The 27,329-nt window shown below is 40.8% G+C and overlaps 3 protein-coding genes across 4 annotated transcripts; 1 reads left to right on the top strand and 2 right to left on the bottom strand.

Moving 5' to 3' along the window:
• The first annotated feature begins 4,224 nt into the window (after nucleotides 1–4,224).
• On the top strand, nucleotides 4,225–13,691 carry il19l (interleukin 19 like). The gene is made up of 7 exons (XM_055868898.1): nucleotides 4,225–4,395; nucleotides 4,603–4,665; nucleotides 4,892–5,044; nucleotides 5,186–5,248; nucleotides 5,568–10,826; nucleotides 11,179–11,224; nucleotides 11,693–13,691. The coding sequence occupies exons 1-5, from the start codon at nucleotides 4,237–4,239 to the stop codon at nucleotides 5,673–5,675; spliced, it is 546 nt and encodes a 181-aa protein (XP_055724873.1). The 5' UTR covers nucleotides 4,225–4,236; the 3' UTR covers nucleotides 5,676–10,826; nucleotides 11,179–11,224; nucleotides 11,693–13,691.
• Nucleotides 8,090–11,151, bottom strand: LOC129815259 (zinc finger protein 189-like). Its single transcript, XM_055868897.1, has 2 exons — nucleotides 10,669–11,151; nucleotides 8,090–10,518 (listed from the first exon to the last, which is right to left on the bottom strand). The coding sequence occupies exons 1-2, from the start codon at nucleotides 10,859–10,861 to the stop codon at nucleotides 9,776–9,778; spliced, it is 936 nt and encodes a 311-aa protein (XP_055724872.1). The 5' UTR covers nucleotides 10,862–11,151; the 3' UTR covers nucleotides 8,090–9,775.
• Nucleotides 13,692–15,469: 1,778 nt separating the features above from the next.
• LOC129815258 (zinc finger and SCAN domain-containing protein 31-like) lies at nucleotides 15,470–27,156 on the bottom strand. 2 transcript variants are annotated; one of them, XM_055868895.1, is made up of 3 exons: nucleotides 26,828–27,156; nucleotides 26,313–26,360; nucleotides 15,470–16,904 (listed from the first exon to the last, which is right to left on the bottom strand). In XM_055868895.1, exons 1-3 carry the CDS (start codon nucleotides 27,012–27,014, stop codon nucleotides 16,018–16,020), a joined length of 1,122 nt encoding a protein of 373 aa, XP_055724870.1. In that variant the 5' UTR covers nucleotides 27,015–27,156; the 3' UTR covers nucleotides 15,470–16,017. The 2 variants fall into 2 exon arrangements, with proteins under 2 accessions (XP_055724870.1, XP_055724871.1); XM_055868896.1 differs by lacking the exon at nucleotides 26,313–26,360 and having other exon boundaries at nucleotides 26,828–27,154.
• Between the last annotated feature and the right edge of the window lie 173 nt (nucleotides 27,157–27,329).

Here is a 27,329-nt window from a genome sequence, read left to right as displayed (position 1 = left end):
AAGGGACCTGAAACTCACTCACATAAACACAGTAATGCTGACCTCTTATGGTTAGGACATGTATTACATCAATGAAAAAGTACAGAAAAACAGCACACCCTTTAAAGTGAGGTGCTGACTAATTGAAGACGGGTAGGGTAACACTTTACTTGACACCCAGCATCATAACACGTTATGACACAATCACAACCATGTCATAAGATGTCATAACAGCTGATTTAACTTGTCATAACCTGTCATAATATGGTCATAACATTGTCATGACACATATATTTACACCTGTTATGATATATATTGCATTATTTTATGGCTGGTTATGACACCTACATAAGAGTGACAAAACATGCCCTTATGTCAGTAATCAGTCAAAATGAGGGTGTCTTGTCCTGCTCCTGAAATCTGCTCCTGCATTCATCCCAGTTATCAGCAACAAAGCATTGGGGTAGATGCATGTCTGACATCAATGCATGCACAATTACAATTACAATTTAATATGGTCTATTTCAGGAAAAGTTATATAACATAAACATACTGTTGATAAGTAGTTTATGGTGTCATGGAATGTTTTGCCTTGTGTGGTACGTGTTGTGAGTTTTGACAAGCTTATGTACTCTACCGTTCAAAAGTTTGGGGTCACTTAGAAAGGGCCTTGTTTTTGAAGGAAAAGCACATTTTTGGGCTATTAAAATAACATCAAATTGATCAGAAATACAGTGTAAACATTGTTAATGTTATAAATGACTATTGTAGCTGGAAACTGCAGATTTTTTATGGAATATCTACATAGGCGTACAGAGGCCCATTATCAGCAACCATCCCTCTTATGTTCCAATGGCAGGTTGTGTTAGTTAATCCAAGTTTATCATTTTAAAAGGCTAATTGATCATTAGAAAACCCTTTTGCAATTATGTCATCACAGCTGAAAGCTGTTGTCCTGATTAAAGAACCAATAAAACTGGCCTTCTTAAGACTAGTTGAGGATCTGGAGCATCAACATTTGTAGGTTTGATTACAGGCTCAAAATGGCCAGAAACAAAGTGCTTCATTCTGAAACTTGTCAGTCTATTCTTGTTCTGAGAAATGAAGGCTATTCCTTGCGAGAAATTGCCAAGAAACTGAAGATCTTGTACAGTGCTGTGTACTACTCCCTTCACAGAACAGCGCAAACTGGCTCTAACCAGAATAGAAAGAGTGGGAGTAGGAGGCCCCGGTGCACAACTGAGCAAGAGGACAAGTACATTAGAGTGTCTAATTTGAGAAACAGATACCTCACATGTCCTCAACTGGCAGCTTCATTAAATAGTACCCGCAAACACCAGTCTCAATGTCAACAGTGAAGAGGCAATTCCAGGATGCTGGCCTTCTAGGCAGAGTTTCAAAGAAAAAAGCCATTGGAACACAGGAGTGATGGTTGCTGATAATGGGCCTCTGTACGTCTATGTAGATATTCCATTTAAAAACTCAGTCGTTTCCAGCTACAATAGTCATTTACAACATTAACAATGTCTACACTGTATTTCTGATCAATTTGATGTTATTTTAATGGACAAAACTATGCTTTTCTTTCAAAACAAGGACATTTCTAAGTGACCCCAAACTTTGGAATGGTAGTGTAGGTGTCATAACCAGCCATAACATAACGCAATATATGTCACAACAGGTCTGAATATATGTGTCATGACAATGTTATGACCATATTATGACAGTTCATGACAAGTCATGTCAGCTGGTATGACATATTATGACATGGTTATGACTGTGTCATAAATGTGTTATGACACTTGGTTTCAAGTAAAGTGTCACCCTAAGTTTTCCTTGAATGTGGATTTACGAGGGGATGATAGCTAATGAGCCAAACCGGCAAGCAGAGATGAGTCCTCAACTTTATTTTTTCTTTGCTCATGTATTACACCAAACATGCATCAAATGTTCTGCCCTACATTTCCTAGAGGAGCGCTGAGTCACTTCTTTATAGTTAGAGAGGAAGTACTTTTTTCTGTTAAAGCAGTATGTTCTGGTTCCACTGTGTGCTTTGATTTCCTGGACCAGCAGCCTGCTTCCTATACACTTCTTCTCATCCCACATAGCTGAGCAGGTGATGGCTTCCCATAAGCACCTGTCTGGTGGGAGAAGACGTCGAGAGCTATAGGCAGAAGGGTGTGACATCAAACAGAGAGCTCTGCTGGGGGTGGATGGAGATTCCGTACATATTTATGTCACAAGATGACGAGATGACAATCATTCAACAATGCCATTTTCCATTCATGGAGGAAAGAGATGCTGCTGGGAAATGTTCTGAAAATACAGCAGAGATGGAGCCAGAGCTTTCTAGCCCCAGCACCAGCTCAAGCCTCAGCCTGAGTTCCAGCCGCACACCCAGACCATTGGCCTTCTTGGAAGGTCAAAGAAAGTTAGGGAAGAACCTCACTGTGGTAGTGTATAGTTGTGTGCTTCATGGAAAGTTACTGTAAGCAGAGGTGAAATTGGGGTGGAATAGCAGGGAACGGAATTCTCAAAGTGAAATTATTTTGATTTTGACAGAAACGTACAGTGGTTAGTGGTTAAGGCCTGTAATATAGTAATAATGTGTGTGCTTATATTTGTCCTAGTTCACACATGTACAAGTGTGTGTTTTTTGCATATCCCAACCCTCCCTGAGACGCCCTTGGAGAGTGGAGTCACATCCAGGGTCAGCCATTATCAACAGTGACCCTGGAGAAATTAGGGTTAAGTGCCTTGCTCAAGGTCACATCGACAGATTGTTCACCTTGTTGGCTCAGGGATTCAAACTAGAGACGTTTGGTTACTGGCCCAATGCTCTAACCGCTAGGCTACAGGCTGTCCATATACAGGCTGTCCATATACAGGCTGTCCATATACAGGCTGTCCATATATATCGTTAACTGTCGAGGATATATTACGCAAGCCGTGATTTTAAATCCCAGAACTGTCATTAGTTCCTTCCTCTTCATTAAAATTACTCATGTAGAGATGAGCTGTTATTCCTTCCTATGCTGCTGTATTTCCTCTTACCTGTTTCTGTGTGACTGTGCATATGAACACCTTGTGGAGTATCTGGCGAAATTCCCCTCTCTGCCCTATAAGAGCCAGACATGAGAGTCAACATGGACACAGAGGACTGCTCATCAGAGAGATAGAGGACACACACAGAGGACTGCTCATCAGAGAGACAGAGGACACACACACAGAGTACTGCTCATCAGAGAGATAGAGGACACACACACAGAGTACTGCTCATCAGAGAGATAGAGGACACACACACAGAGGACTGCTCATCAGAGAGACAGAGGACACACACACAGAGGACTGCTCATCAGAGAGATAGAGGACACACACACAGAGTACTGCTCATCAGAGAGATAGAGGACACACACACAGAGGACTGCTCATCAGAGAGACAGAGGACACACACACAGAGGACTGCTCATCAGAGAGACAGAGGACACACACACAGAGGACTGCTCATCAGAGAGATAGAGGACACACACACAGAGGACTGCTCATCAGAGAGATAGAGGACACACACACAGAGTACTGCTCATCAGAGAGATAGAGGACACACACACAGACAGGTGAGTTGGAACACCTGCCACACACCTAAGGATTTGTTGGGGGCATGTGGTCGGGGGGGGGGGGGGGAGATTTTGACTTGGATGCGGGGAAGACTTTTAAATTGATTACTGGATGCTGCACTGAACTGAGAAAACGCTATAAACATGGATATGTCACAAACTATAAAAATGTAACCACCGAGTCATTTCTGGAGGCTTGAAGCAGCGTTACTGTAGCAATAACTCTAAGCAATAACTTAATAACTCTAGCTAACTTAGACTGAGAAGACTTAACATGAATGTGTATGTTGTGATGTCAGTGATGCTCTATCTAGAAGTTGGACTTTTCCTTTTATCAAGTATACTTTTTTTCTCCATACACCTGTCAGTAAAAAATGTTTTTATTGTCACATACACCTGAAAAGTGTTGTTTTGTACAGTCTCAGCCATAGTAGTACGGCACCCCTGGAGCAAATTAGGGTTAAGTGCCTTGCTCAAGAGTACAACAACAGATTTTTTACCTTGTCGGCTCAGGTAATCAAACCATCAACCATCTTGGTTACTGGCCCTACGCTCTAACCTCTAGGCTATGTGTTACAAGTACGTAAGGTGTGTGAGTTTACTTTCTAAGTGATGCTCTGTCTGTCTCCAGGTTGACATAGAGATGAAGCTGCTGTTAAGCGCCACCCTCCCCAGGTTCCTCTTCCTGTTAGCATGTCTCAGTGGGTGTGGCTTGGGACGTGGCATACACCTGGGAACCTGCTCTGTCAACGTACACACTCACGAACTACGCAAGCACTACACAGAGATACGGAGCTCTGTGGTGAGCACACAAATACACACACAAACACAGTCATTTCCATGTCATTGTATTAGAACAAGAAACCTACCCTGAGGCTCTCAGTCTTTACCTCTCTTTTACTCTATCTCTCTCTTCTCACTCTCTGTCACACTGTCTGTTTTACATATTCGTATTTTATTAGAGTGAATAGCATTTTGTATTGACTGTGTTGTTGTTAAATGTGTGCAGATAGCAGCAGACAGTCAGATGGGAGTGAGACTGCTGAGGGGAGACGTGATGAGGAACATAGAGGTAAATTGTTCTCACTACTTTAACCTGCATATCAATGTTCTTTAAAAGGCACTCAGTCTAGTGCTGTCCATTACGGGAGACCTTTTCCTGGTGCAAAAAAGCACATCTATGTATCTGTACAAAAAATACAGTAAACCCTCATAACCTGGCAGCATGATATAACTTGGAACATTTCTTTAACAACGTGCTGCAGTAAATGTAACATGTAGTGTGTCCTCCCTTTCAGGAGGGGGAGTACTGCTGTTTCCTGCGTCTATTGCTACGTTTTTATGTGGAGAGAGTGTTTGTTAGCCACAGCTTGTCTCAGCCACTGCACCGACGCTCAACCAGCGCTCTCGCTAATAGTTTCCTCACAATCAACAAGGACCTGAGGCAATGTGTAAGAAGACACACACACAGGCAGGCATGCACACATGCAGGCATGCACACACACAACAGCACACATTTTACACCTAAAAACTCACACATAAACAAAAGCTACTACTATCGATATCTAATGACATCTCTTTATGTCCTCCAGCAATGCCACTGTGGAGAAAACACCAGGAGAAAAATGGACTCCCTACAGGCCCAGTTTGACAAGGTAACTACACACACTGACATATAAATATACATATATAGAGAGATAGAGCGAAATAGAGAAAATACTGTTTGGGGAGTGTATGGTGAAAGAGGCTTAGAAAGTCCAAGAGAGGAGATGAATCCATAAGATCCATGCCAATATTAACCTCTCTCCGCCTCTTCTCCATCCTCACCCTAATCTCTCCCTCCTTTCTCACCCTCATCTATCCATCCTCTCCCCTCATGTATCCCTCCTCTCCCCCTCACCTCTCCTTTCTACCACCCTTCATTTCTCCATCCTCTCTTCCTTATCTCTCCATCCTCATCTCTCCATCCTGTAGCTGGAGATCTACCAGGCAGCAGTAAAGGCTATAGGAGAGCTGGACTCTCTACTGGACTGGCTGGAAGAACTCAAGCACAACTCACACACAACTCACACAGACAGATAACACACTCATATATGTTTATATGAACATTTGTAAATGTTGCAGTACAGATGATATGTTACATTTTTGTTACCACATATAATTTATTTGATGAGATAAGTTTACCTGAAAGGATTATTTATTAATGTGTGTATTGATGCTAATGTATGTATTAAAAGAGACATATGTCCGTCTCAGATGGTTGTCTAAGTTCCATAAATAATGGTTCTATAATAGTGTTATTAACCAGTGTGAATTTGACCAAACTGTCGAATTTCACTACAAATGACATGTACAGTGCCTTCGGAAAGTATTCAGACGCCTTGACTTTTTCCACATTTTGTTAGGTTCAACCTTATTCTAAAATGTATTTAATTGGGTTTTTTTCATCAATCCCCACACAATACCCCATAATGATGAAGCAAAAACAGTTTTTTAGACATTTTTGCTCATTTATAAAAAATAAAAAAACTGAAATATCACATTTACATAAATATTCATACCCTTTACTCAGTACTTTGTTGAAGCACAGTTGGCAGCAATTACAGCCTCGAGTCTTCTTGGGTATGACGCTACAAGCTTGGCACACCTGTATTTGGGGAGTTTCTCCCATTCTTCTCTGCAGCTCCTCTCAAGCTCTGTCAGGTTGGATTTGGAGCGTCGCTGCACAGCTATTTTCAGGTCTCTTCAGAGATGTTTGATCGGGTTCAAGTCCGGGCTCTGACTAGGACACTCAAGGACATTCAGAGACTTGTTCCGAAGCCATTCCTGCGTTGTCTTGGCTGTGTACTTATGTTCATAGTTCTGTTGGAAAGTGAACCTTCGCCCCAGTCTGAGGTCCTGTGTGCTCTGGAACAGGTTTTAATCAAGGATCTGTCTGTACTTTGCTCCATTCATCTTTTCCTCGATCCTGACTAGTCTCCCAGTCCCTGCCACTGAAAAACATCCCCACAGCATGATGCTGCCACCACCATGCTTCACCGTAGGGATGGTGCCAGGTTTCCTCCAGATGTGACGCTTGGCATTCAGCCCAAAGAGTTCAATCTTGATTTTATCAGACCAGAGAGTCTTGTTTCTCATGGTCAGAGTCTTTAGGTGCCTTTTGGCAAACTCCAAGCGGGCTGTCATGTGCCTTTTACTGAGGAGTGGCTTCCGTCTTGCCCCTCTACCATAAAGGCCTGATTGGTGGAGTGCTGCGGAGATGGTTGTCCAGAGAAACTCTAGAGGTCTGTCAGAGTGACCATCGGGATCTCGGTCACCTCCGGTCCCCTCATGTCCAACTGCTGAGGATTTTTTTTATATTTGATCAATTTTAGAATACGGCTGTATCGTAACAAAATGTGGAAAAAGTCAAGGGGTCTGAATACTTTCCGAAGACACTGTAAGTGTGCAATTGCTGGTACCTGGGCTGTCGTCCGTAAACGTAGTTGATTATAATTTGACAGGCACCTTGCCCTCATTAAGCTCTCGGAGCACACACTGGACGCTCTGGCAAAGGAGTAGGGTTGTTCTGAGCATTCTGACCTTACAATGGCAGTCAAGCACCCAAGCTTACTGGCTAAATGTTGGCTAACTAGCTAGCTACTTCCAGACAAATGAGATAACACCTCACTCTGACCATTTTACTCGCCCTAGCAGAGCTGGTTAGGCTGTTTTTATGTTATCCAGAGCGTTGGTGACTAACTGTGCTGCTGGCAACAATTTAATTACTCTTTTTTTGCCGACGTTTACTGACACCGGCCATATTCAACGGGTGTTGAACCTTCGTAAATGAATCAGTTATTCAGAGGAGAGTGCTCTGATATTGGTGTAGATAGTCAGAGTGAATTTATAAACTCTGGCTGTCCCTTCGCCACAGAACGCAGTAAACATAGAGAGCGAGGCTGAAAACCTGCATTCTGAAGCTGCCTTACTCAAAAAATGTACCAAAACAATAATACCAGAGGTGTCGAGTATGCTGCTTTTTTAACTCAATCAATGATTTTGTTTACATTGTTTTCTAACTGATATGATATAATATTGTGACATGAATTAATGCGAGAAGTACACGCAATCACCTGGATAGTGTTGGTCCCAAACAGATGCCTCTCTAAAGATAAAAGGTATACCCAAACACTCTTCAGCCCAATTGAAACGAAAAAGGGGGGATCCGGTGCTCGACTGAGGGACTTGAAAATCCCCAAAACATTCCATACCTCAGGATACTTCAACAGTTGATTATCCGGGAGAATAAAGAATAAGGAGCACTCTAACCCGATTGTTTGTAATGTCAATAAATCAGATTTATGCAGAAACATATTTATTTTCCGCGATAGTCACCAGTTGAAGTACCTGGGATAAGGAATGTTTTTGGGATATGCCAATCCAACACACAGTAAAAGTTATGCAGTAATGTGAAATATAATACATCTCTACCTGATAGTATTTATAATAATAAATACAGGTTGAGAATCTATATTTATTTGAGAGAAAAAAATAGCCTTCTATAACAGCTTGAAATTAAATTAAATGATTAAAAATAAAAAGCTTTATTTACAAGAAGCATAATATACCAACGCTAAGATGCTCACAACAATATAGCATGGCATTACATGGACTGGGGCTATGTCAGGTTTATGAGAAAGAACACCATGCAGTGGTGTCAAACCCACTACATAAGAAAACATACGAGGTAATGACACTAGAGCTGGTGAGGTGGCACTCCAACATTTGAACAAGGAGCCTTGTTGAAACCAAATATGTGCTGCTTTCAGTACAGCTAGAAGACAGTCACTGATACGCGTTGTGTATAATTCAAAACAAAATGAGATGGCAACTGCATATGCTTAAAAATCTATGGTTCTGTTATGCACACTATTTTGGGCTTCTACAATGTTGTGCATGTTTATTCCTCAATACAGTCACAATATAAAATGCCTTTGGAAAGTATTCAGACCCGTTTACTTTTCCAACATTTTGTTAGGCTACAGCCTTATTCTAAAAATGTGTTTAAAAAAATTACAAATCCTCATCAATCTACACACAATACCCATTAATGACAAAACAAAAACAAGCTTGGTCTGAGAGTATTTAGATGCCTTTTGTCAAACTCCAAGCAGGCTGTCATGTGCCTTTCACTGAGGAGTGGCTGGTCGAAAGCGAAATGTAACATGTAGTGGGCGGTCTGGTCACTCTACCATAAAGGCCTGATTGATAGAATGCTGCAGAGTTGGTTGTCCTTCTGGAAGGTTCTCCTATCTCCACAGAGGAACTCTGGATCTCTGTCAGAGTGACCATTGGGTTCTTGGTCACCTCCCTGAACAAGACCCTTGTCCCCTGATTGCTCAGTTTGGCCAGGCAGCCAGCTCTAGGAAGTCTTGGTGGTTCCAAACTTCTTCCATTTAAGAATTATGGAGTCCACTGTGTTCTTGGGGACCTTCATTGGTGCAGACATATTTTGGTACCCTTCCTCAGATCGTTGCCTCAACACAATCCTTTCTCGGAGCTCTACAGACAATTCCTTTGACCTCATGGCTTGGTGTTTGCTCTGACATGCACTGTCAACTGTGGAACCTTATATAGACAGGTGTGTGCCTTTCCAAATCATGTCCAATCAATTTAATTTACCACAGGTGGACTCCAATCAAGTTGTAGAAACATCTAAAGGATGATCAATGTAAACAAGATGTAACTGATCTCAATTTTGAGTCTCATAGCAAAGGCACTGTATATTTAACCAAGATCATTGACCTGATGGGTTTGTTTGTCCTGCCACTACAGGTATAAGGTAGCATGTCTTCAAATGTGAAGCACTTTCCCATCAAAATGTAGACATCCTTTATGTATTTAGATAACACCAATGTACTAGTTTGCTGTGACTTTAAGGTGTAATCCAAATGGGAGACTCATATGTTGGGACAAACTTAAAAAGCTTACTGTGTAAACTAAAAATACTGGTTCTACAAAACATACTATCCACTTTTGTGCCATGCTCAGATGGGTTATGAAACATCAGCTTTTACTATCGAAAGGTCTTACTGCACAAGTGAGAGAAAGATTTTGCCCTAAGCAGCAATGTCATGTTTCTCACTCTGTGTTCATCCTCATCCTCAGTTCTTACAAGTGAAGCATTAACCACAAAAAAGTCAGCAATATGGTTGTTCTCTGTGAATCTGTTGGTGCTGTTTTAGAAATCGTGCTGCCCTGAAGCATTTTACACACATGGGGCACTTATATGGTTTCTCACCTGTGTGAATACTAATATGTTCTTTCAGGCTGAACTTCTGAGTGAAGCTTTTGCCACAATAACAACACTGATATGGTCTCTCTCCTGTATGACTCCTCATATGCTTTGCCAGGGATTTGGTGTAACCAAAGCATTTGCCACATTCTTTGCACTGATATGGTTTCTCTCCCGTGTGTATCCTCATATGGACTGTTAAGTTATGCTTGAGGCTAAAAAATTTACCACAGTTTTCACATTGATGTGGTTTCTCTCTTTTGTGAGTCACCATATGTTCTTCCAGGCATATCTTCTGGCTGAAGCATTTTCCACATTCACTACACTGATATTGTTTCTCTCCAGTGTGTGTCCTCATATGATCCCTCTCTCTATTCTCCACCATTTGGATTTGGTAAATATGTGAGGGCTGAGGTGGGTCCTGATCACAGTCACTTTTCACAAAGGAAGGATTGTTTATGAACTCTTTGATATCAGACTCCAGCCCCTGAAGCTGCTCTTCCTCCCGACCTGTCCCAAACTCCTCCTGTTCCTCTTTAATCTGTTTGGGCTCTGGGTCCTCCTGCCCCAGACTGGTGCACCACCACTCCTGCTCACAGTGCTGCTGCTCCCCCTCTTCAGGGATAGGGAGTATTAGCTGCTGGGGATCTAAAAGGAAAGTCAATCAATCAATCATTATATTACAATCGATCCTGACATTATTTTAAAGAACCAATTGTGTATTGGTTGTTTATTGGCAATGTGGCTTGCCTGTTTACATAATCTGCTTGATTGATTGTTGTGATAGTCGCTACCAACCTGCTTTATGCAAATGTATCTTTGGTTGAGTCACGACATCCAGCAGCATCCGTAGACGATCGATCTCCTCCTTTGAACGGGAGATTTCTTCCTGGTACTCTGATACCGTTTTTTCCACGACCACAAATATCTCAACAGCCGCCGCTGTTAATCGCTCGGTAAGAAACACATTCAGCAGATGTAGTTTGGACATTTTGTAGAATGAACGTGTATTAGTTCCTATTGTTTAACTCACGTGGATTAGTAGTATGTTGTGTGTGTGAACCATAGACTGTGAAAAGAAAACGTATGAACGTCACAAGAGTAGCAGAGATTGCAATACCGCCCCCTTTTGTGTGGGTTGATTACGATAATTGTGCTGTCAATTAATGGATGTCTACAAACGTAAGGGCTGTCAAAAATATGTAAATATTAAAGAGTAAGGTTAAGTCACATTACATTTAGGATTACTCAGCGCTGCATCCATCCAAAATATATGGTTGGTTTGTTTATGGCTTTATCTCACTCCAGTCCAACAGGTGGCGGTATACAAATAGCGACCAATGAACAAAGAGCGGTAAGGAAGCATACACTGTTTACTTCCATATACCGTAGGACAGCATTTCTCTGGAAAAAAATTTGGACACTATCATAATGTCTAAACTACATCTGCTGAACGTGTTTCTTACCGAGCAATTAACAGCAGCAGCTTTTGAAATATTTAGGGCTTTGGTTAGAACGATATCGGAGTACGAGTAAGACATCTCCCGATCAAAGAAAGATCGAACGTCTACAAAGGCTAACATTAATAACGTTAGATGTCATCGCACAGCCTGAGATAGTGATATAAAGCAGGTCTGTAGCGTATTGTGATGGTTCCATAACGTTTTACCTTCAGGTATCATAAAGACGTTTCAGATTTTGATAAACCATACAATATTGTGCCCACACGTGCATGTGCGCAGTCGGATCTTCAGTGTCAGAGGAAAATAACTATAGCTATATCATAATATCGTTCGAGATATTTATTTTTTCATCTCTACAGATCCCCAGCAGCTAGTAACTCACTGTTCCAGAAGCAGAAGTTCCCCCTGAGCAGCAGCACTGTGAGCAGGAGTGGATCCCAGATCTGGGGCAGGATGACCCAGAGCCCACACAGATTAGAGAAACAGGAGTAGTTTGGGATTGGTCATGAGGAAGAGCAGATTCAGAGGCTGGAATCTGATACCAAAGATTCATATTAACTTCCCCCTTTGTGAAAAGTGATTGGGATCAGGACCCAGCCCTCATGTATTCACCAAACCCAAACTGTGGAGAATGACTTTCTACCCACTAAAACAACAAAGAGATCCAAACAGAACATGGAGAGGGCTATGGAGTATCAGAACCAAACAGTGAATTACAGCCCCTCTCCAGTAAATTCAGACTGTTCTCCAGCTCAGAATGAAAACAGTGAACGTGTCGATAGTAGTACATCAACTCTGAGAAAGCAGTCTGACAAAAGATCTCTGGGGAGAAACCGTTTAACTGCCATGTGTGCAGTAAATGTTTCCTTACAGAGAAATACTGTCAAAGACATGCAAATACATACAGGAGATAAATATTTTCATTACCATGGTTGTGGCACGTGCTTTACCAGGAAGGGACACTTGGTAGAGCATTTAAGATAGTTATACCCAGAAGAGAAGCCATTCCACTCCCAAGTTTGCATCAAACGTCCTCATCTTTTGAAGGATTATATGAAATTACACACAGGGGATACATATACACTCTCCTCCATATGTATTTGGACAGTGAAGCTAGCATTTTAAAATTGGCTCCCACATTTGGGATTTGAGATCAAAGGTTTCATATGAGGCTACGGTACGTAATGTCACCTTTTATTTGAGGGTATTGTCATATAGATTGTTTTTACCGCTTAGAATTACAAGCATTTTTATGTATCTAGTGCCCCCATTTGAAGAAGTCATAAGTATTTGGACAAATTCACTTAGTGTGTTTGAAGTAGTAAAACGTTTGGGTGCATATTCCGAGCACACAAACCTGTTGCTTGTTGGATGCATTTGTTGTCTTTTGGGTTATGTTTTGCCCAATAGGAAGTGAATGGTTAATTATAACTGGAGTCATTTTCTAGAAGTGTGCAGAAATGTTTCTGATCCTGAATGAATCATGAAGAGGCTACAACAAAACATGCTAACCCCTCACCATTACCATCTTCTCTTCCTACCTCCAATAAAAGGGACTCCAAAATGACAATACATTATTCACCATTTAGTTCCTATTGGGCAAAATGTAATCTGAAACACAACCAAAACTAACTGCAAATGCATCCAACAAGTTTGTATTTACGTTTGATGTAGTCATTGAGTGCAAGGAATATGGGACAAAATAACTTTTGACTAATAGAAGTGTAATACTTATTCAAATTGGGGAACTTGATACATTTAGTGCTTTCATTTTTAAATGACAAAATATATGAAAATGCCCTCAAATATTAAGGTGACATTCTGTACTGTCGCCTCATATGGAACATTTGATCCCAAATACAAAATGTTGGCGTATGGAGCCAATATTAAAATGTTAGCTTCACTGTCCAAATACGGAGGGAAGTGTACATGCTCACTGTGTGACCGCAGCTTTATATCTCAGAGTAGACGAAACATCCACTAGCTAGTTCACACAGGGGAGAAGTGTTTTAGCTGCAATGTGTGCGGCAAATCTTTCCCTAGGAAGGGATATTGACATACATATGAGGATACACACTTGGTAATAAAACTTTGTTGCCGTGTTTGGCATAAAGGCTTCCGTCAAACAGAGCATATGAAGACGAGACCCAAGGGTGGAGGTGCTCTGTGGGAAAAAGGATTCAGTTAGAATATCTGAAGGAACAGTTTAACAATTTAGGACATTCCGCTCATGTCACTACTGTTAGTTGATTTAATCTAATGTATTGATTGATGAATGAGGGTAATTGACATGATTTGCTATGTGTCCAAGGATAATATTTATATAAAAAAGAATAAATACAATCTTATTACAACACATTTCTACATGTTCTCTTCTGTTTGTCACTGTATAAATGTATCACAAAGAATGATACATTTGTACAGTTTTTGCATATCAAAGTGTGAAAATATATTGGGCAACTGTCCACGGTTGAATTTGAACTAAAATGGGATATTGGTGTCGTTCATAAGAAAACTGCAAGTATTGACACTTGTCCATACAGTTAATAAGAAAAAAGAATTCTGCCTTTAAAATAAAGAAAAAAAGGAGAGGGCTGCACGACACACTTTCCATCAAGGAGAGGGCTGCACGACACACTTTCCATCAAGGAGAGGGCTGCACGACACAGGTCACGGATACATTCTGATCCTCTAGCAAAGGGGGAATACCTTGCCAAGAGAAGAGTATGGTAGCATTTTCTGAATTTCATTGTACATTTCAACTTATTTAGTTAATTGAATGGTCAGTGTAGAGTGATTTACATCTGGTATCAGTTATTGTTTTGCTTTTAGCTATCAAAGAAGGGCTCAAGGGAAGAAGGATCAACCTCCAATGGAATTGATGTCCGAAACGGCCAGGGCACAAAAAAGGGAACAGTGGAGGGCAACAAATGCTCTTATGGACCTTCAACCAGAGTAGTCCTCAGTCTCAACACATGACAAAGCAAAGAAAAGTACAGATTGCAGAAAAAATGCAAAAGAAAACTCAAGTTAAACAGCTACGGAGGGTTGAAAAGAAATTGCAACAAAGCAAAAGGGGAGAAATTTCCAAAATATTTAGAGGTCAAACAAAACCAGAAAGTAAGTAAGCATACAATAGAGGGAAAAAACTATTTGGAGAAAAAAGTGGAGTTATGAAAACGGTTGGATGAAAACAGTCACCTGCTGTTTAAGATCCTGTAACCAAAAACAATGTCAAAGTTCAGAGAAGAGGTCTTGTTTAACCTCACAGAACTCCATGCAGCATTCAATGAATGGGTGAGCTCTCCATGTTGTACAGGCAGGCAGTTTGTGCCCATTTTATAGAACTGAATGTGTGACTAACACTTGTACCTGTTATAAGGCTAACCTGAAAGTGCAAATTGTGAGGGCTCATGCCGGTGTCCTGTGTGGAAAACAATTTAAACATAATTCATATAAAAACACCAAGTCATTCATACTGGGAAAAAAACATTTCCGTGTCAAGATTGTGGTAAACATTTCAGTCGAAAAGGAAGCTTGCAGATGCATGAGGACACACACGAAGGAGACGCTGCATCGTTGCCATATTTGTGGAGAGCTTCCCTGACCACACGTATGATGAGTCAGAGGGTTGAAACCGCCTCGCTGTGAAGAATGTCACAAGGTCTCCGCTGAGTGAAGCCCTGACCGTACATATGAAGACTCACCTAGAGGAGAAACCGCATCCGTGCCATGAATGCAGCAGACTTCAATCAGATGGGATCACTTAGAAGGTATATGAGCTTGTTTCACAAACTGGAGGAATCATGATTTGCGTGGGGAAAATGTGTCAGTTTAAACTAAATTGAAAGATACAGTATGTATGTTTAGATATCAGTTAGTATCTCAGAGGCACTGCTTTAGGTTGAAATTGGTAGTCACACACACAGTACTTCCCATCCCATCCCACACACGGTGCTACCCACCCCACACACAGCTACCCACCCACTGTGTTACCCCCCCACACACACAGTGCTACCCACACACACAGTGCTACCCACCCCACCCACGGTGTTCCCCCTACACACGCGGTGCCCCCCCCCCCCCACAGTACTGCAGCCTGAATGGTAGAAGATAAAGTCATCCTGACCTTAAAAAACATTTGACCAATTATTTATTAAAAAACAGTTAACATTCAGCACAGAACAGTACATTTTTACACAGTAATTTCATCAGGGATAACTGTCAAGACCCTAATAGGATAGTCATACAGCCCAGCAGTTATGTCCAAGTCCTAAGGGGAAATAGATGAGGATGATCAAATTCATTGATCTGCATCTACTAAAACAGGCGATATCCTCTGCTTCCTGTAAAATATGTAGTGTATTTACAAAAGAACAACATCAGTCAACATATATATAGCTACTAGCAGTATTCATATCGTCATGCTGGCACTGAACCAAGCATGGCTTCAGATGATGATGCATGCAGCAACACAATCACATGGATCAGTGAAAAACATTAACATTTTCATTACTCAAAGTTATTCCCATTCCCCACTGTATTGTAATGCATTGTTCAAACATCAATCACTGATTCTTCTAGTGTTTTAAATCCTGGCCAATAATTTAACTGCCCAGATTTACATGTCACTCTCCTTCTGTGCTCAGAACTTAATTTCAAGAGAGCGTAAATGTCTCTGCTGTTAACGTTTTGACCGAGCCATTTTCCAGCCATGTGGTCTCTCCCCTGGGTGAATTTTAAAGTGAGTGTTCAGGTGAGCCGACTGGTTGAAACATTTCCCACAGATGTGACAGCGGAAGGGCTTCTCTCCAGTGTGAATGCGGTGGTGCCTCCTCAACATGCTGATGGTTGTGAAGCCTTTTCTGCACACTGAGCAGCTGAATGGTCTTTCCTTGGTGTGCCATCGCATGTGGACCTCTAACTGACAGGAGAAACTGAAGCATTTCCCACACTCTCTGCAACGATACACTCTCTGTATGCCCTGGGGTTGATAGGGGGATCTCTGTTGAGGCAGCTTGGAGGTGTTCTGGCCTCTAACATCTATGTGTAGACCTATACTTTCTCTTTCATATGCACTGCTTGTTCCCTGTGGGCCCTTATATCCTGAGAGTCCTTCTCTCAGAATTCTATTGTTGATATTGGGTTGGGCACCGTTTTCACTCGAAGCTGCAAGACAATCGGAATTCACATTGATGACAGTCTGTAAGTCACTGGTTGGTTCTGATGTGCTGTAGCCTTCTTCATTTTCTATTTTGATCTGCTTAGAAGATATGGTTCTGGCTAAAGAGTCTCCTCTGATGTCCACAGTTTGGGTATGTGGAAGATGTGAAGGCTGAGCTGGGTCCTGATCACAGTTACTTTTAACAAAGGGAGGAGTTAATATGGACTCTCCTTTGGTATCAGACTCCAAACCCTGAAGCTGGTCTTCCTCCTGGCTGATTCTGAGCTCCTGTTCCTCTTTAACCTGTGTGGGCTTTGGGTCCTGGCCCAGACTGGGGCTCCACTCCTGCTCACAGTACTGCTGCTCAGGGGAAGATGCATCTTCAGTGAGATGGATAGCATGGTGGTCTAGAGGGAACAGAAAGGAAGAAAGTCAGCTGAAGGCAATTCTATCTTAGCACCACAGTACATGTATGACACGTGTAGCCTGCATAATGTAATAATGATATCAGACCTTCTTGTTGCGTGTCTGATAATCTATCATTTATATAGGAGTGGTTAAAACAAGCTAATAATGGTCCTTTGAGTATATCAAAAAAGGTTTTGTATACTTCCACTGGTATGCCATCCAGCCCTGGAGTTTTCCCATCCTTAAAAGGCCCCAATTGCATCAAGCAGTTCCTCCTCTGTAATTTGGCCTTCACATGAGTCTTTCTGTACAGATGTTAATTTTACATTATTATTAGGGAAAAAATCCATACAATTAGTTTCAGTTAGTGGAGATGGAGGAGCCTGAAACGAAAACATATTCTTAAAGTACTTTACTTCCTCTTTCAAAATATCATTTGGTGAATTATGCGTGACTCCATTTGTAACAAGTTTTAATACATTTTTTTTTGTAGCATTTCTATATTGAAGATTGAAAAAGAATTTGGTGCATTTCTCCCCATATTCCATCCAGTTCGCTTTATTTTTATAATATATTACACTGGATCTTTCTTGAATAAGTTCCTCCATTTCTTTTTGTTTTTCCTCTAACTTATTCTGTGCCTCTATAGTACCGTTTTTATTGCTATCTAACTGTACTGTTAGTCCTTCAATTTCCTTTGTTAATATGGACTTGTTTGATCTAAATTGCTTTTGTTTTATAGATGAGTACTGAATTGCATTGCCTCTACAGGCACATTTAAAAGTAGCCATACAATAAGGGAATCTGTTAAGGAGCATTTTGGTCCTAGACTTGGCGCTCCAGTCCCGCTTGCCGTGCGGTAGCAGAGAAAACAGTCTATACAGACTTGGGTGACTGGAGTCTCTGACAATTTTACAGGAGTCTCTGACACTGCCTATTATATTGGTCCTGGATGAAAAGAAGCTTGGCCGTACGCACTACCCTCTGCAGCGCCTTATGGTCAGATGCCGAGCAGTTGCCATACAAGGCGGTGATGCAACCGGTCAGGATTGTATGTTATTTTTTATTTCACCTTTAGTTAACCAGGTAGGCCAGTTGAGAACAAGTTCTCATTTACAACTGCGACCTGGCCAAGATAAAGCAAAGCAGTGCGACAAAAACAACACATAGGATAAACAAACGTACAGTCAATAACACAATAGAAAAACCTGTATACAGTGTGTGCAAATTAAGTAAGGAGGTAAGGCAATAAATAGGCCAATTGTGGCAAAGTAATTAAAATGTACACTGGAGTGATATATGTGCAAGTAGAAATACTGGTGTGAAAAAGAGCAGAAAAACAAAAACAAATATTGGGATGAGGTAGGTCGGGTTTTTTTTAAGGGGTGGATCAGCTTAATATTGCGGAAAGAATGTTGCTTCATTTCCAATCCCCCATATTTTTGGGGTAAATATATCCATACACGCATGCATACATATACACATATATACATTTTTAAAGAATATACCTTTATTATTATTCCCCGCAAACCCTACCGCCGATCCCCAATTGGAGTAAACTAATAAACACTTCTGCTTTTACCTTCAATTTAACAATCTTATACACATTTTACAGACACAGTCTACTTTACAATAGTTCTCTCTTGTTTGTTCTTAGTCCTTCCTCTATTTCTGATGTCCATCCAGTTTGATTTCTATTTGTAACTATGCTATTTCACAAAAGTTCCGAACCTATATACATTTTACAGATCCCGTATGTTTTACATTGTTTATCTTGTTATTAGTCCCACCCTTCAGCTCCCTTCAACCCCTCCCATCTATCTCTCAACATCATCCATTTCGGATTTCTATTTGCCATATATTTTTCAACTGTGCTGTGATGCTTCACAAAAGAATTGAACCTTCCTATTCTCATAGCTTCTACAGATTGTAAATTAAAAATAAACATTTTTGCTAAAATAATTATTATATTATTGATTGATTGACTATGGCTTTTCAAATCACCCAGTATTGCTATCTGTAGCGTTAGTTCTAGGCAAATGTTGCAATTCTTCAGCAATTCCTGGACCCGTGACCAAAAACGAGCAACATATGGACAATACCAAAATAAATGATCTAATGAATGCCTCCTCACAGCAGAATCTGCAGAGCTGGGAAGATTGTATCCCCCATCTTATATAACATTCTTTAGTTGGAAGAATTTTGTATAGTAATTTAAATTGAAAAATGTTTAGTTTTGAATCCGGCGTTGTTTTGCGTATCAATTCATAAACCATGTGCCATGGAATGGGTATATCGAAAATCTCTTCCCAACTATTTTGCAATTTATATGGCACAGCTGACAGTTTTTTGGTCCTTAAATGAAATTGGTATATGTTTTTATTTATCACACTTTTCTTTAACCATTTATGTTCTTTAATACAGGGCCGACATACAAGTTCCTTACTTTTTTCCCCTTCAATTTTTGTGGTAATGCTGCAATTAATTAGTTGTAATTTTGGGTAGAGCAGACATTTCCATATGTCTGTGTTAGCTGCATGTGTGACATAACTCCACCAGTCCTATTTATGATATCATTCACTAAAATTATACCTTTTTTTTTTTTTTTTCTTCGATAAATACAGTTTTTTTTAATCAATTAGTATATTTGAATTTAACCACAATATATGTTGTACTATTTGTTCCGTCCTTTCAGGTGGATTAAACTGAAATTGCAACCAACTTTCTAAGGCTTGTTTGAAAAAGAAAGATATTTTGGAGATTATTTCCTTTTCAAACAACCGAAAGTGAGCAGGTGTAATCTGAATATAAGGGGAAAAGGCCCTTCCTGAATATAGGACGAGACATTCGTACCAATTGACTAGAGAACCAGTTTGGATTTAAGTATAACTTTTGTATGACTGATGCCTTTAGTGAGAGGTCTAATGCTTTAATATTTAATAATTTCTGCCCACCGAATTCATATTCGTTATATAAATAGGCCCTTTTAATTTTATCTGGCTTGCCGTTCCAAATAAAATTGAATATTTTTTGTTCATATAATTTAAAAAGCAGGTCAGAGTTAATCAGGGTGATTTTTCCACAAATAGACAGGTATTTTCCTTTCCATGATAGCAAGATCTTATCTATTTTTGCTAACTTTCTATAAAAATTTATTGGAGTGAGATCATTTCTTTCTTTTGGGATTTGTATACCAAGTATGTCCACATCTCCATCAGACCATTTAATTGGTAAACTACATGGTAATGTAAAATGTGCATTTTTTTATGATCCAATACGTAATATGGTACATTTATCATAATTTGGTTTTAATCCAGAGAGGATAGCAAAAGTATCCAGATCCTCTAAGAGGCTGTGGAGACTAATTGTGGTTTTAAAAGAAGATTTGCTTTTGTTTTATAGATGAGTACTGAGTTGCATTGATTCTAAAGGCACATTTAAAAGTGTCCCATACAATAAGGGGATCTGCTGTACCTATGTTATGTCTGAAAAAGTCAGTTATAAATTCTTCTGTCCTAGTTCTAAACAATTTATCATCTAGTAGACTTTGATTAAATTTCCAATATCCTCGCCCACGTGGAAGTTCTGTAAGAGTAATATATATGCCTATAATGTGATGATCCGACTGCATTCTGTCCCCTATCAACACTTTTTTAACTGTTGGTGCCAGAGAGAATGGTATAAGAAAGTAGTCAAGACGACTAGCTTGATTAAGCCTCCGCCATGTACATCTCACTAGGTCAGGGTATTTAAGTCTCCATATATCCACTAATTCCAATATATTCATGACATTCATGATTTCCTTAAATGCCTGAGGGTGATAGTTTGTAGTGTGATTTCCTTTCCGGTCCATAGAGGTATTTAAGACCGTATTAAAATCTCTCACCATAATAATAGAGTCTAGTGTTGCTTGTAGAGTTGATAAATTCTTATATATATTTATTTATTTAAATATATTATATACTATTTAAAATAATCCATCTACCTTGAGGATCTGTTTGAACAATTTGCACATTTGGATCAAAATTACTGTTAATTAAAACCATCACCCCTTTTGAATTTCTTTGCCCATGGGAGAAGTATATTTCGCCCCCCAGTTCTTTTTCCACAAAACTTAATCTAAAACTGTTGAATGAGTTTCCTGTAAACAATAGATATTATATTCCTTCTCTTTTAGCCAGGTAAATACTGATTGTCTTTTCTTATTATCTGCTAAGCCATTACAGTTGTAACTGGCTATACTTATTTCACCACCTATCATAATGAGACACAACTTTCAATTCTTTTTATCAAAATATATGTTTGTAAACGTACCATTAAAAAGTAACATGATGATTGAGTGTCTATATAGCTGAACCATGATATTTGCATTTCTACTAAGTAAACCTCCAATTGGTCCCTACTATTCCACCCACTAAAAGCCCTCCACATCCCGAGTTGGGTTGTCATCCCAATGCCCGGCAGACCACCCTCGACCCCCTGTATCCCATGGTCCTGAACCGACTGGGATCCATCCTTTGAAAAGAGCACACAGTGCCATTTACCGAATTGAAGTAGATCAACTGCCAAATGCATTTCCACCGCCCTCACCTCGATTTGTATTATATATAGCTGTGGATCATCCTCTATTGTCCCTAACATATTTTGCTCCTTCTCAACAGTTGTGGGATACACACATACACCCACACACACTCAACCCATACCCCCACACAACCATAAGCTCACTTACTCAACAATTGCACCAACCCAGAGCCCAACTCAAGATAGGTCTTAATTTACAAATGCACTTGCAGTTGCAGCTGCATGAGAAGGCCTGCAAGACCACGCAAAAAAATTGGCAAAAATTGAGAGATTTTATTTACCATTGTCACATCCTAGATGATGGAGGTCAAATGTACACCTTTTCCCTGAAAATTAGGTAGGTAGTTGGTTGGATGGGCTATTTACAGGTGGACTGTTTACAGCTGCAGCGATCGGTAAGCTGCTCTGACAGCTGACGCTTAAAGTTAGTGAGGGAGAAAAGTCTCCAACTTCAGTGATTTTTGTGTTGGCTTTGGGATGACCAGTGAAATATTCCTGCTGGAGTGAGTGCTACGGGCGGGTGTTGCTATAGTGACCAGTGAGCTGAGATAAGGTGGAGCTTTACCTTTGATTTTACCTAGCAAAGACTTATAGATGACCTGGAGCCAGTGGGTTTGGCGACGAATATGTAGTGAGGACCAGCCAACAAGAGCATACAGGTTGCAGTGGTGGGTAGTATATGTGGCTTTGGTGACAAAACTGATGGCACTGTGATAGACTGCATCCAATTTGCTGAGTAGAGTGTTGGAGGCTATTTTGTAAATTACGTCGCCGAAGTCAAGTATCAGTAGGATGGTCAGTTTTACGAGGGTATGTTTGGCAGCATGAGTGAAGGAGGCTGAGTTGCGGAATAGGAAGCTAATTCTAGATTTAACTTTGGATTGAAGATGCTTAATGTGAATCTAGAAGGAGAGTTTACAGTCTAACCAGTCACCTAGGTATTTATAGTTGTTCACATATTCTAAGTCAGAACCGTCCAGAGTAGTGATGCTAGACGAGCAGGCTGGTGCGGGCAGCGATCAGTTGAAGAGCATGCATTTAGTTTTACTAGTATTTAAGATCAGTTGGAGGCCACGGAAGGAGTGTTGTACGGCGTTGAAACTCGTTTGTAGGTTTGTTAACACAGTGTCTAAGGAAGGGCCAGATGTATACAGAATGGTGTTGTCTGCGTAGAGGTGGATCAAAGAATCACCCGCAGCAAGAGCAACATCATTGATATATACAGAGAAAATAGCCGGCCCAAGAATTGAACCCTGTGGCAGCCCCATAGAGACTGTCAGAGGTCTGGACAACAGGCCCTCCGATTTGACACACTGAACTCTGTCTGAGAAGTAGTTGGTGAACCAGGTGAGGCAGTCATTAGAGAAACCAAGGCTGTTGAGTCTGCTGATAAGAATGCGGTGATTGACAGAGTCGAAAGCCTTGGCCAGATTGATGAAGACGGCTGCACAGTACTGTCTTTTATTGATGGCGGTTAGGATATCGTTTATGACCTTGAGCGTGGCAGAGGTGCACCCGTGACCAGATCGGAAACCAGATTGCATAGCGGAGAAGGTACGGTGGGATTCTAAATGGTTGGTGATCTGTTTGTTAACTTCGCTTCCAAAGACTTTAGAAAGGCAGGGCAGGGTGGATATAGGTCTGTAACAGTTTTGATCATGACCGCGGCCGCATTCCAATCTTTAGGAATCTCAGACGATACGAAAGAGAGGTTGAACAGATTAGTAATAGGGGTGCTCTCTATAATGCTCTCAATGGTGCAGTTGTATAACTTTTTGAGGATCTGGGGACCCATGCCAAATCTTTTCAGTCTCCTGAGGGGGAAAAGGTTTTGTCGTGCACTCTTCATGACTGTCTTGGTGTGTTTGGAACATGATAGTTCGTTGGTGATGTGGATACTAAGGAACTTGAAACTCTCGACCCACTCCACTACAGCCCCGTCGATGTTAATTGGGGCCCGTTCAGCCCACCTTTTCCTGTAGTCCACAATCACATTGAGGGAGAGGTTGTTGTCTTGGCACCACACTGCCAGTTCTCTCACCTCCTCCCTATAGGCCGTCTCATCGTTGTTGGTGATCAGGCCTACCACTGTTGTGTCATCAGCAAACTTAATGATAGTGTTGGGAGTCGTATTTGGCCTCGCAGTTGTGGGTGAACAGGGAGTACAGAAGGGGCCTAAATACACACCCCTGAGGGGCCCCAGTGTTGGGGATCAGCGCGGTAGATGTGTTGTTGCCTACCCTTACCACAGCCTGTCAGGAAGTCCAGGATCCAGTTGAAGAGGGAGGTGTTTAGTCACAGGGTCCTTAGCTTAGTGATGAGCTTCATGGGCACTATGGTGTTGAACGCTGAGCTGTAGTCAATGAACAGCATTCTCACATAGGTGTTCCTTTTGTCCAGGTGGGAAAAGGCAGTGTGGAGTGCGATTGTGTCATCTGTGGATCTGTTGGGGCATAATGCGAATTGGGACTAGGGTATCCGGGAGGATGCTGTTTATGTGAGCCATGACCAGCCTTTCAAAGCACTTCATGGCTATCAACGTGAGTGCTAAAGGGCAGTAATTATTTAGGCAGGCTACCTTCGCTTCCTTGGGCACAGGGACTATGGTGGTCTGCTTGAAACATGTAGGTATTACAGAATCATTCAGGGAGAGGTTGAACATTTCAGTGAAGACACTTGCCAGTTGGTCCGTGCATGCTTTGAGTACACATCCTGGTAATCCATCTGGCCCCACGGCTTTGTGAATGTTGATCTGTTTAAAAAGGTCTTGCTCTCATCGGCTACCGAGAGTGTTATCACACAGTCATTTAGAACAGCTGGGGCTCTCGTGCATGCTTCAGTGTTGCTTGCCTCGAAGCGAGCAAAAAAGGCATTTAGCTCATCTGGTAGGCTTGAGCAGCTCGCGTCTGGGTTTCCCTTTGTTGTCCGTAATAGTTTTCAAGCCCGGCCACATCCGAACAGTGTCAGAGCCGGTGTAGTAGGATTCAATCTTAATCCTTTATTGACGCTTTGTTTATTTGATGGTTCGTCTGAGGGCATAGCGGGATTTCGGATTATTGTCCCGCTCCTTTAACGCGGCAACTCTAGCCTTTTGCTCGATGTGGAGGTTGCCTGTAATCCATCCATGGCTTCTGGTTGGGATATTTACGTATGGTCACTGTGGGGACGACGCCATTGATGCACTTATTGATGAAGCCGATGACGGAGGTGGTATACTCATCAATTCCATTGGATGAATCCCGGAACATATTCCAGTCTGTGCTAGCAAAACAGTCTGCCGTCATCTGACCACTTCCATATTGATCGAGTCACAGGTACTTCCTACTTTAGTTTTTGCTTGTAAGAAGGAATCAGGAGGATAGAATTATGATCAGATTTGCCAAATGGAGGGCGGGGGAGAGTTTTTGGATGAGCATCTAAGGAACTGCAACGCAGCGCTAGAGACGTCACTACAGACCCGGGTTCGATCCCGGGCTGTATCACAACTGGCCGTGATCGGGAATCACATAGGGCAGCATACAATTGGCCCAGCGTCGTCCGGATTAGGGGAGGGTTTGGCCGGGAGGGCTCCACATTGGAGAGTTACAGTGTTGAGACAAGATTGAAATTTGGGAGAAAAGGGGTTAAACGTTTTTTTTTTTATCGTATATGAATAGATCAGACGGTATTCTTGATTTTTTATTTTTTTTTACCAAACGCCCCTCAAGATTATAGTGGAGTTGAATGAAGAGAGAGAACGTTCTCTGCTGAGTTTATAAAATTGTAAAATGAGCAGCACGGTAGTGCATTTTTAGATACAATGTTGTCAACAAATTTAGGTTGCTGTTACTCCCATCCCTATTGCAGGATGCAGCAATTTGACAGCATGTACTAATGTCGATTTAATCCACACTTGCATTAGTACCATTGTTTTGGTGATTGGCATTTAGGCTCTGACAATGAAAAGGTAGCAGACAGACCTACAGTATGTTTAGGTAAGGTGACCTGATTTGTCACTATGAAAATAATTTGGTCAAACAGATTGTGAACTCAAAAGCGTACGTTTGATTCTAGAGGGGGGACAATAAATATAAAAACATTTTGGTTAGGGTGTAGGGGCAGATTTATGTCTTGCCTAGAGCAGATTTGATTATCAATTTAGTCTGATCAGTTGAACAATTCTCATTCTTAACAATGGGCTGAAATAAAAGTGGAATTAGTGTGCATGTCAGAAAGAACACTACTGTTATTCCCCACATTTACAGTATTTTATTGTTCTACTTCTTCCCAATATTGCCAGTGTAATCACAGATTTTAAATCTGATTTGCCTACTTGTGTCTTTGAAAATGAAATTAAGGCTATATATTTTTGCAGCCATTCATGGACAGTTTTGAATAAGTCCTACAAATAAGCATTGGATATTAAAATGCTCCAGGCCTCAAATATAATTTGACATTTTAGTATTGTGCACATGCAAGGCAGCGATACGGGGAGACTGACAACTCATTAACAAATATTTTGTCTATGTAGAGTAAGATAATGACAATGATCTTCAACTAGTAGACATAAACCACCTGAATATTGATATTCATTTGACTTTTTTTTTTTTAAAGGTTGGATGATTGACAAATAAAGAACATCCAGCACTTGGGAAACATAGATCAAGGAGAGCAAACAGGATTTTCATCCAGCACTATTTAAAAGAGTTCACCAAAATTACAATACACTAAATGTTTGTGTCCTTACCTTGAAAGCAGTCTACGACAAAACTGCAATCTATGATTTGGTTACCCACTGCCATCAACCATTAATATTAGTATTTCCTGTGCAGAGCATTTTCACTGACCTTCCCACTGTTTCTCCCATTGGCCTGTTTCCTCATCTAATTTCATTACTGAAAAAAAACATATTTTAAAGTGTCAAACCACCTAAAAAATAAATAAAAAAATTGTATACTTTTAATTCCATCCCACAAACAACTAAAAGTAACAAAGTCTGTAGAATTTTGAGTGTTCATTTATTGTTTAAAGAATTCTGAATACAGCTGACCTGTTCTTTTTTTTTTACCCTGGTCATAGTCCTAAACCATTTCGAAATACATAGAATTACAGGAAATTAGCTGAAAAACAGTAACATTTCACAGGCCGTCTTGGCAAAATCTCACTCCAAGCTTTCTTCAAAGTTGGCAGCCCTGTGGTCGGCTTTTCATATTCTCAGTCCAGTCTAGTCTAACGTTAGTCCAAAAGAACAATTCTGGTATTTTGTATAGATTAGTTTGTGGAGTCTGGCAACAACCAAAACAATTCCCTCGTTTTGAGAAATAAAAGTAGGTTCATATCCTAGCGTTACTTAGCTAGTTACCTGTTTGAAGTAGAACGCGCTGAACAGCGATATCCAGCAGCTTTCGGAGACGATTGTTCTCCTCCTTGGAGCGAACGATTTCTGTCTGGTACTCAACTATCGTACCCTTCACAGCCCCAAATATCTCCTCGGCAGCCGCGGTTAATCTCTTCGTAAGAAATATATTCAACAATTCCAATTTTGACATTTTGTTTGCTGTGCGAGTAGTACCACAAATGAAAGATGTTACTTATCTTTCAGGTAGTATTATTATTTTTAACAATCCACCATCTTTGTTTATAGCTATCTAGTTTCACGAATGTGACGACACAGATGAAACAATGAGCCAGATATTTCACCGGATGTATAAATGTGAAGCATCCAGTTGGCGTTCCCACTTACTACCAAATCTGATAATGAGAGGAAGACCAGTGACCGGCAGTGGGAGAAGATGGAGGGAGATGGATTTTGGACGACATTCTGCAAATTTTCTCATCGATGAAACATTTGATCTACATAGTTT

Source organism: Salvelinus fontinalis, chromosome 18 (genome assembly GCF_029448725.1).
Source record: "Salvelinus fontinalis isolate EN_2023a chromosome 18, ASM2944872v1, whole genome shotgun sequence".
NCBI lineage: Eukaryota > Metazoa > Chordata > Actinopteri > Salmoniformes > Salmonidae > Salvelinus > Salvelinus fontinalis.
This window is presented reverse-complemented; position numbering and strand designations above follow the sequence as displayed.

What these genes read in the sequence shown, in the direction of transcription:
- il19l (XM_055868898.1), top strand. Translation starts at nt 4,237, where the DNA reads ATGAAGCTGCTGTTAAGCGCCACCCTCCCCAGGTTCCTCTTCCTGTTA. An exon ending in CAGAGATACGGAGCTCTGTG is followed by an intron (nt 4,396 to 4,602) that starts GTGAGCACACAA and finishes AAATGTGTGCAG; the next exon opens with ATAGCAGCAGACAGTCAGAT. An exon ending in ACGTGATGAGGAACATAGAG is followed by an intron (nt 4,666 to 4,891) that starts GTAAATTGTTCT and finishes CCTCCCTTTCAG; the next exon opens with GAGGGGGAGTACTGCTGTTT.
- LOC129815259 (XM_055868897.1), bottom strand. Translation starts at nt 10,861, where the DNA reads ATGTCCAAACTACATCTGCTGAATGTGTTTCTTACCGAGCGATTAACA. An exon ending in GATACATTTGCATAAAGCAG is followed by an intron (nt 10,519 to 10,668) that starts GTTGGTAGCGAC and finishes CTTTCCTTTTAG; the next exon opens with ATCCCCAGCAGCTAATACTC.
- LOC129815258 (XM_055868895.1), bottom strand. Translation starts at nt 27,014, where the DNA reads ATGTCAAAATTGGAATTGTTGAATATATTTCTTACGAAGAGATTAACC. An exon ending in GCGCGTTCTACTTCAAACAG is followed by an intron (nt 26,361 to 26,827) that starts GTAACTAGCTAA and finishes GTTTTTTTTCAG; the next exon opens with TAATGAAATTAGATGAGGAA. An exon ending in ATGGGAGAAACAGTGGGAAG is followed by an intron (nt 16,905 to 26,312) that starts GTCAGTGAAAAT and finishes TGTTCCCTCTAG; the next exon opens with ACCACCATGCTATCCATCTC.